Here is a 9,867-nt window from a genome sequence, read left to right as displayed (position 1 = left end):
TGCTGATTCCATAGATCGTCAAGAATTTGACTATTTTGTGTATTCAGAGGAAGGAGCACTTTGTTTTGCTCAAGTTGCTCTATAGGCTTTATAGTAAACAGTTTACAAGCATGTCGGTGACAGCAGGTGTTAGTGATACAGTAATTGCAATCAGGGATAAGCTTAGGGGTAAAATAAGGCCAACCAAGGTTGAAAGGTATTGGCCTGGTAAAGTGCCTGAGTGAGCAGATGATGCAGAGGAAGAGGTTGATATTAGAACAGATCGTGCAGTTGCATTGGAGAAAGCATTCCCTACCAAGGAGGATTGAGAGGTTATAGGAAAAGATGACCCTCAATTGAGACGCTTAGCTAAGGTGGACAACAAAGAAGAAGTGAGAGCTGATCATAGGCGTATTAGGCAGGCAGAGATTGTTTCAACCTTCGAAGAAGAGAAGAAGAATCCAGAGAAGTTGGATGTAGAAGAAGAAGATGAGGATGCATTGGAGGAAAGGAGAAGAAGAATCTACGGAGGCTGACAGAAGAAGCAGCCCTTCTTCCTGAAGAAGAGGAAGAGGAGGTAGATGAGGTGGAAGAAGAAGAGTCAGAATATGAAACCGACTCAGAATAGGAGCAATCGGGAGTAGCAATGGTGAAACCCATCTTTGTTCGCAAGTCAGAGAGGGACACTATTGCTGAGAGGGAAAGGCTTGAGGCAGAGGAAAGGGCACTTGAAGAAATGGTGAAGAGGAGGTTGGATGAGAGGAAGGTGGAGACAAAACAGATAATGGTTACTGAAATTCGCAAAGACGAGGAGATTCGGAAGAACTTGGAGATGGAGGCTGATATTGCTGACATTGATACCGATGATGAGATCAATGAAGCAGAAGAATATGAAGCTTGGAAGGCTAGAGAAATTTCTAGGATCAAGAGGGTAAGAGAAGACCAGGAAGCCATGTTGAAGGAGAAAGAGGAGATCGATAGAGTGAGGAACTTGACAGAGGAAGAGAGGAGAGTGGGAGCGCAAGAACCCAAAATGGCTTCCTCCCCCAAAACAGTGCCAAATTTTAGTCCACCAATGCTAATCATCTCTAGGCCTCATCTGATAAACCATGTTGGCTTCCTCTTAGATTTTTCATAATAGAAAGCACCGGTTATTGCATAAACAAAGTCCCAAAGATCTTCAAAATGCCGCTGTTGCATAGGCTTTTACTAATCAACATTCAATGCACATATAAATATTAGCTTGGGACAAAAATGTAGAAAAGTTGGACTCTAAAAGGCTTGTGCATTAAGCGGTACACTGATATCATTTGATATGCAACCCAAAAGTTCACCAATCCATCCCACAATCCAAATCCAAATCCAAATTCAAATAGAGAGAAAAATAATTATGCCATAAAAAAAACCAGTCCTAGGCAATAAAAAAATCAGAGGCCAAGTTGTGGGCACTCATCCTTCCATATCTTTCTTAGCCTTCTCCAAGTCATCTCTGCATAGAGGTAGCAACATTTCTTTGTAAAATGAAAACCTTTGACATTGAGACTGATGATCATCCATCTATAACAAAATAACGTAAAAGACATGTACTGAAATGAATAGGGAATTTTTTTCTTTCAATTCGTCATTTGCATCTTTCTTGCGGAAGAAAAATATATGCGCAAGTTTAAGACGATTCCCTTGGGCGACTTTAAAAGCTTTAGGAATAACTAAAAAAAAACATTCACACATTGAAAGTTGAGTCATTTAAGGGGAATTGTAAGTCTAACCTGCCTCCGTTTTTGTCTTCATAAGGTATAACTTTCACTTTCCACTTAGATAGTCTCGGAGTTGTCGCCTTCATCCTGACCTTCGTTTTCTCTCTCTCTACGTTTTAATTCCGATTCAATTTTTTCAATGCTGCATTAGAAATAGAAATATATGTGAAAAGAAGGAAATTTAAATGTTGATAAACCTAAAACAATTAATTTTTTTTGATAAAACATAGTTAACTCTTATTACTTTGGGTCCACTGTGAAGAGGGCTTGGAATCGGCTCCTGACAATCTCCTCTTGCATCTCTTGTTCCAAATCTTGAAACCATTTTTTACCTCCTTTGATTTGCCTAAGTTTGGGGCAGCTATCGGGTTCCAAAGAAAGCTGCATCAGCTTTATGCAGTTACAGACATAGATAGTCTCCAGTGATGGCAAATGAATAACACCGCTCGCACTGTATAGACCCGTTAGCTTGGGTAGGTTATGTAATTCTATCTGTTTCAACATGGGGAGCAAGTTCTGAGTAGCCAGAATAGTCTCATCTTCATTCTCCTTTTCAATTACTGTCTCAAGCTTTTTACAGTTGGTGATTTTTAGGCGACTCAGATTTGGTAGAAATAGCAAAGCAATTCTGAAAGAGAAGAGACACTGTAAGTTGGGGAGATCGGTTAATCGCATGTAGCGTAGGTTGTAGAGGACTCTGCCATCGATGCTATCAAGGGGATGAATTGGACACGATTCGTGGAACACTTTTTTCGTTTGCTTTATGTCATCGAGCTCTAGTTCTTCAAATGTTCCCAGTGCATTGGGCGGAATAAGATGTGAAGATAAGTCACAAAATGCCTCTCCTCCAGTCATTCCTTTGATCCAAACTTTTTCTATGGTCTCCAGAGCTAACCCCCACGGAAAAACACCTTTGAATTTTTTACATCCCAAAAATTGTAATTGCTTCAAATTCCTGAGAAACCTTGACGGAATTGGCCCATTGCATATTCCTATCAAGTTAGGCATATCATAAAGGACCAAAGTATGGAGGCTTTCCAAAGCTTTCTCAAGGGTGCTACTTGGAGCTTCAGCTGTACTCACAATATGCATCATTGATTCACAATCATGAATAATTAAGTACTTCAAATTCCTGAGAAACCTTGACGGAATTGGCCCATTGCATATTCCTATCAAGTTAGGCATACGATAAAGGTTCAAACTACAGAGGTTTTCCAAAGCTTTCTCAAGGGTGCTACTTGGAGCTTCAGCTGTACTCACAATATGCGTCATTGATTCACAATGATATATTGTGAGGATCTCCAGAGAATGCATTGCCCGTAAAACATCAAATGGAAGGAGAGTTGTAAGCTTTTTACAACGGAGGACATATAGATTTCGAAGATTCATACCAAACCCATACGGTAGTGGGCCCTCACAGATCTTCTCTAAATTGGACAAACCATTGAGACTTAACACTTCCAATCTCCCAAAGACATCTACTACAAGTGGGAAATCTCGTGTATTTACAAAATGCTTCATGCTCTCTGAATGGTATAATTTAAGTTCTTTTAGAGAGGCCATGCTACCCATGTGTCTAAAAGTCTCATGATCACATGACTCTAGTGATAAAGTCTCTGTTATTTTTAACAGATTCTTGACCCAATCTTGTACCGGGGGCAATACCTGTTCAAGGACTAAATTCTGACCGTGCCCAAAATATCTGTGCCCATTATCCTTCTCTCTAATAATGATGCAGAATGCTCGTAACTGATTCAAATGAAAAGGGACATCTTGGGATAAAAGTCGCACTTCATCCACATCTACTTGTAGTGAGGTTAAACACTTCAAGGAAGTCACTTCAACTAAGCTACAATGTTCAAATTCATCATCTTTCTTTTTTGATCCATAATTCAAGGATAAATGCAACTCTTCTAAGTGAACCAACTTAGATATCACATTTGCTGGTATTGACGACAATGGTATGTCCATATGTAAAACCCTCAAATTAGTCAACTGTACAAATTCAATCGAAAAGTTGCACTTCTTTAATTCAAGTATCTCAAGTCTTTTCAACTCTCCAATGATTGACACATCTAATTCTTCAAAGTCATTTTTGAGTACTAGTGTTCGGAGATTGGTCAAGCATGAAATAGATGATGGCAACCTTGACAACTTTGTAGAACCCAAGTTTAAATTGACAAGTGCTTTCATTCCTTCAAAAAAAACATCTTCAATATGCTCTAAGTGAGAGCTAGGCACTTCAAATAAAAGTGTACGAAGTTGAGGGAGTTCCTGCGATTGCGATAGCCTCCTGATTTTATTTTGCATTAAAGAGATTCTTTGAACATTGTTTTCCTCTTTTAATTGAGGCCAATCAATCAATCCAACCCCAGATTTTACTACAAATCCTTGCCCATTTTTCCGTCCTATCCATATTGCAGTGTCTCGTACAATGTCATGCATTTTTACCTGACCTTCCTTCTCACCATCTAAGAGCAAGTTACATGCCTTAAGCTTTTTAATATAGGCTTCTAACTTTACTTGTGACTGTAAAAGATTTCCATCAACCTTGAGAAAGCCTTCCCCTATGCCATACCTTCTTAATTCAGACAACCCGATACTGTAATCCTCAGGAAAAAGACAACAAAACAAAAAACATAACTTCATTTCTTCATCCTTTATATAATCATAACTGAATTTGATAGATGTAATCACTTGAGGCATAATACCCTCCAGCTCAGTTGGTTCTGAGCTCTCCAATCTCCGTAATGCATCTTCCCACATGATTTTATCCTCTTCTTGTCTCAATGTAGATCCAATTGTAACAATGGCTAGTGGTGAACCTTTGCACTCTCCTACAATACTCTCTGCTATTGAGAGTAATATAGGGTTTTTTGAAACAACATCCCCTATTTTTTGTGCAAATAATGCCCATGAATCTGTATCTGATAAAGGTTTCATCGCAAACACTTTTTGCAAGCCCATTTCACGACAAACATATTGGTTTCTGGTTGTGACAATAATTTTACAATATTTGTGCTCATCTTCACTAGGAATTCCCAAGTCAACAACCTCTAGTTTGCTCCACACATCATCCAAAATTATAAGGACACGTTGATGCTCCTTTAACCTCTCTACCAAATTATTTGCTCTACCATTGATAGTGTTGTCCCAAATGAGGTTCAACCCTAATCTTTCAGCAATGGTGTCTTGGATGGCTTTCTCGTTTACAATTTGAGATACAGTCACCTTAATAACCTTGTTAAAAAACTGAGTTTCTACCAATTTGTTGTTGATGTTGTCAACAAGAGTGGTCTTGCCAATACCACCCATTCCATGAATACCAATGGATCTAATATTGTCATCAGTCAATGCTTTCATGACATGCTCCATGATTGTCATTGCCACATCGTTCTGTTGCATAAGGTCTCTTCTTATTAGCTCAATATCTGGTTGCTGAGGAAGGTGTGTTAGTGAATCACCAAACCCCTCACACTTCTTTTTTAATTCTTTTACTTTATCAACCTTTGCCGCAACACTTTTGCCAAAACGGTATCGCCAACTCAAGTTGGGGCACCACCCATTGAGACATGTGCTCTCCTCTTTCAGTTGCGTTTCTAATTCCTCGACTTCCCTAACCAACTTGTTTGCATCACTTTTCCATTCTTCCACCTTTTTCAGAGGCAACTGTCGGTCTCTTCTCTTCTCCTCAAGCTTTATTTTTATATCATCTCTCTCTGTACACAAAGAGTTAGCTTCCTTCCTCAATACATGGACATCCTTGTTATAGCACAAGAGAAAACCACATTGGCGTTTTGAGAGATCATATATGCACTTCCCCAATTCAATTATGGGCCCAAGCAACGATAAGACAACGGATGCCATGAGTTCCTCTGTATTTTCCTTAAAAAATACAAAACAAAAAATAGTGTGGTGATTGACAAAATCTCGTACTCTATTGAGTGAACCAACAACAATAACACTAATAGAAGTATCTGAAATGCAAACCAATAACCACATAGATTTAAGAACACGAATGAGCATGCCAAGAGAAACAACAACAACTCAGATGATTTTAAAAAAAATAAAAAGAGAGTGGTGCCTAGTGATCAAGATGTAGAAAAACCAAATGCTGCTTCTACTTGCTCAAGTGAATAAAATGTTCAATTCAAGAAAGAGAGGTGATGAGAATTGTGCTTGCATATGGATCAGTTTTAATCTTAAAGTATATTTTTTTCAAAATTGTAAATTACTTTCATGCATGTGTGATCACTCTAAAAAACAAAATTTTAAGCACTGAGATAAGTAGAGAGAAACTGCAACAAGTCACATGAATTTAAGAAAGAAGATGAGAAGAATGCGTACTGATCAAGCTGTATGAAAGCTAAAAGCTGCTTCAACTTGCTCGGGTTATTAAACCGTTCAATTCAAAGAAAGAAGATGACAATGGTGCATTGCATTCAATGAGATTTATGTTTCTTATTATATATGTGCCTTGAGTGTAGGTGACGGTAGCAAAAGATGACTTCCCCATTAGTTGTGGTGCCTAACCATAACTACTTTTCAATGATGTGATCTTATTTTATTCCCATGAATTTTTTTTGTTACTTCTAGTTGATGATAGAGAAAAAAAAAAACCCTTCTATAGATATGATGCAATATTTAGTCGCCATGGAAATTAGGCACTACAAGTGATAAGTTTATTATCTTTAATGTGTTGGTGGGTGAAAGTTGGTTGCTTTTTTAATTTATAATTTTGAAAGTTTTACTGACAAAACCCATCTCAAATTCTTATATAATACTATCTTAGGATATGTCCTTATATAATACACGCAAGTGCCGTGTCCCCTCTTACTTGGATTCTTTTTATAACTACGTTACAACCCGTATCAACTTTCTATTCTTTAACTCCAATTAACAATTTTCTCATATACTAGTATCATTTTTTTACATAATCATGTTGGTTAAATATTAAGATCATTACTTCTCACAATGGTTGATTATTAAGATCCTCACCTCTCACTACAAGTGATATATCATGTACCAGAAGTCTTTTGCACTCACATGCCCTTGTCAGTTATCTAACAAGGTCCTCACCCCTCAACATAGGTGAACCCTTGATGACTACTCAAACAAGGTCCTCTACTCTCAACATAGGCGAGGCACAACAATTTCAAATTTCAAAGAAGATTCTTTTTATTCACACGCACATACCCTTACTGACTTCTCTTAGCAAGGTCATTACACTAGCTGAGATACCACTTAACATGCTCACCAAGTCTGGTTTTATACCAGAAACCTGCATTTCGTTGAACAATCTGAGAGCTTCACGAGGACGGTCACTTTCTGCAAAGTTTGATGTCATAGCACTCCAACAAACCAGGTCTTTTTCAGTCATTTGCTCAAAAATTTGCCTAGCACTGTCAACCTTCCCAAGTTTTGAATAGCCTGTAAGCATAGCAGCTGAGGCAACCAAATCCTTCACAAGCATCTCATCAAATAACGCTTCTGAGCAACATCCACGGAACCGCAGTTAGCATACATGTTAATCAAAGCAGCCTGCAGATGAAGATCAATAAGATGGATCTGGAACCAATAAGGTGAATCAATGAGAAACCTCCAGGGACAGGGATTTCATACTTTGGAGATACATTGACCCTATCAAACATCTCTAGACTCCTTAAAAGTTATTAGTTTCAATTGAAAGAATTCCCAGATAATATGGTAGAGAAGACTTGTCCAAGACTGCCTTTGTAATGGCAAACGGGTGAATCCACTTGGTGGAAGCATTCTGCCAGGCCATGCACAGAGGTGTTCCAATTTATTTGGTAAAGACATGGCGAGAGCCGACCCCCTTCAATATCAGATAAAATTAGCATTTATCCGTCCATCATGACACCCCAAGCAACCAAATCCCCTCTGCACAAACTCATCCGAATCCACGCCCATCTTCACAATCACCCCATGCATCTCCTTCCCTTACCCAATTCCAAAAACCCTCCCAGAAGCCTTCAGAAGCGACGGAAAGCTGAACTTGTTCATCGTCAGACCATCCCTCCTCAACCTCTGGTACAAAAGCAGCGTCTTCCAGGGTTCTTTACTTACTCATAGGACCTTTAGAATCTGATAAGCGGTGGAGATAGCCAGAGCATGGTCAAGGCTGGACGAGAGGGTGACCGAGGAAATGAGCTTCGAGAAGAGAGAGGGGGTGGGCATGCCGCGAGCGGAGGATTTGAGCGTGTGTTTGGTTGAGATGGGTCATAGTTACAGCAGACGTGATGGCGGAAAATATTCGTTGGTGGTGGAAGTTGAGTCTGCTGTAGTGTTGATTGCAATGATGAGGTGACTCCATTAACTACCTCAAGATTTTACATACAACATCACGATGAACAACCTGAGGTGACTCCATTAACTGACTCACACCAATAACTACAATTGAAATATTTGGCCAACCTACCCTAACATATAATAACTTGTCCACCTCTATCAAGTCTTTATCTCTCAACAACTTGTGGGTCTCATAATATAAATCAACTTCACAAACAATAAGAGTGTCCATGGTTTAGCTCCTAGAACCTAGTTTCATGCAAGAGATTTGTTACATATTTCCTTTGGGATACCAATGTTAGGTCCTATAAGGATAAACCTAGATAAAGGTGGGGGAGTAAATTGGTTAATGAGATTTTGATAGCTAGAATTCAATTTAAGTTGGAAGTTTAGTAAATTAAACCTACCAAGCATACAAGATCACAATCAACCACAAGACATGCAACAATTTTTATAGGGGTTCACAATATGACACTATCTGGGATTGATAATCCACTCCTAAGGTGTTTGTACCTTAGAGTTAATTCATTATATATTTAAGCCTAACGACATCTACGACAATCAACTTTTGGGTTTTATTACAACACCTACCCAACACTTAGGCATTATGGCAATCGACACCAAGTATAAACACCTAGAGCCTCAAAGGGATTTTCTAAATTACAATTTAACCTATCCAAGTCTTAATAAGGTTACAATTTGCAACGGTTATTTGTTTTTGTAATTCAGCTTGGTAAAGCCTCTTAACAAGCAGATGTTACAAATCTAAATCAAAGTAATTACACTAATCCTATGGTGATTTTACCAATCAATTCAATAGCTCAAATATGAATGATATGAAAATTGAAGCACAAAAATTTTACTGCCGAAAACTAGTTGTTTAAGGAAGTCGATCAATCCTACATACAAATTTCAAAAAGCTGAAGTCAATAAGATACGAAAGTCACTTGGAATCACCTTAGCAAGTGAGGAGCTAAGTATTCAAATCAGATTTAAAAATTTCAATATTGAAATACTAGCTTTGTAAAAAAAAATTGAAAAATTGATTTCTTTTTTAGCTTGGGAGGAGGGAAAAACCACAGAAATTGTATGAGAGGACCTAAAAGCATCGAAAATTACTATAGAACCTCGATACAAACCTTTGGATGGATTGAGTTAAATAGCACATTATTTAATGTTCAAAAACCAGTCGTTAAGGATCCTTTGTTTGAGAAATCTTGCTGAATAGGAAGAGAATATCTCAATAATCTTAGATCATTTGTTTGAGAATTTTCCTACAAGTGTCTTTTAATTTCTTCTATACCTTGCACATTATTACCTGATTAAATAATATCATAATAATACGTATCTTTTGTTTCAAAACTAACATTAAATTATCATAATGACTTCTTGAAAGACAAAATCATAGAGTTATTAAGTATGACCAAAACTCTTAGATTAAAAGGGAATTCTTCTAAAAAATTAGGACTCTAGGAGAAAATGAAACTCAATTCACATCAATGCATGAAGAAGTCATAGGATAGAAAATAGGAAAATAACAGATTTTAGGTAGAACTAATATTTGCTATTTTTTATATAGATATATCTTAAAATATAGCTCGGAATCACAAACAATTTGTTTCTCAAGAAACTAGACTCAAAGAGCTTTAATTTCACGCCCAATTTGACACAAAAAACTTCATCATTGAATTTGTTATGACCACTTAAATTATTATTATTTTATTCTATAGCATAATCTTTGCCAACCCCAATGAGAATATCTCGTTACGCATAGATTAGATTAACATGAATGTTGCTCCTTGTGAACTAGACTTGAATATCTTTC

At 37.6% G+C, this 9,867-nt stretch overlaps 1 protein-coding gene and 1 pseudogene across 1 annotated transcript; one reads left to right on the top strand and one right to left on the bottom strand.

Moving 5' to 3' along the window:
* On the top strand, positions 1-1,133 carry LOC137948982 (uncharacterized; annotated as a pseudogene).
* Positions 1,134-1,973: 840 nt separating this feature from the next.
* Positions 1,974-7,757, bottom strand: LOC137948432 (probable disease resistance protein At4g27220). The gene is made up of 4 exons (XM_068794516.1): positions 7,699-7,757; positions 7,333-7,394; positions 6,930-7,223; positions 1,974-5,710 (listed from the first exon to the last, which is right to left on the bottom strand). Exons 1-4 carry the CDS (start codon positions 7,755-7,757, stop codon positions 1,974-1,976), a joined length of 4,152 nt encoding a protein of 1,383 aa, XP_068650617.1.
* Positions 7,758-9,867: the final 2,110 nt, after the last annotated feature.

This window comes from Aristolochia californica, unplaced genomic scaffold (genome assembly GCF_029961685.1).
Source record: "Aristolochia californica isolate CCGP_79_NKW_82.1479 unplaced genomic scaffold, dmAriCali1.0.hap1 SCAF_13, whole genome shotgun sequence".
In the NCBI taxonomy this organism is placed as follows: domain Eukaryota; kingdom Viridiplantae; phylum Streptophyta; class Magnoliopsida; order Piperales; family Aristolochiaceae; genus Aristolochia; species Aristolochia californica.
Note: the sequence above shows the minus strand (reverse complement) of the source record. Positions and strands in the feature narration are given on the sequence as shown.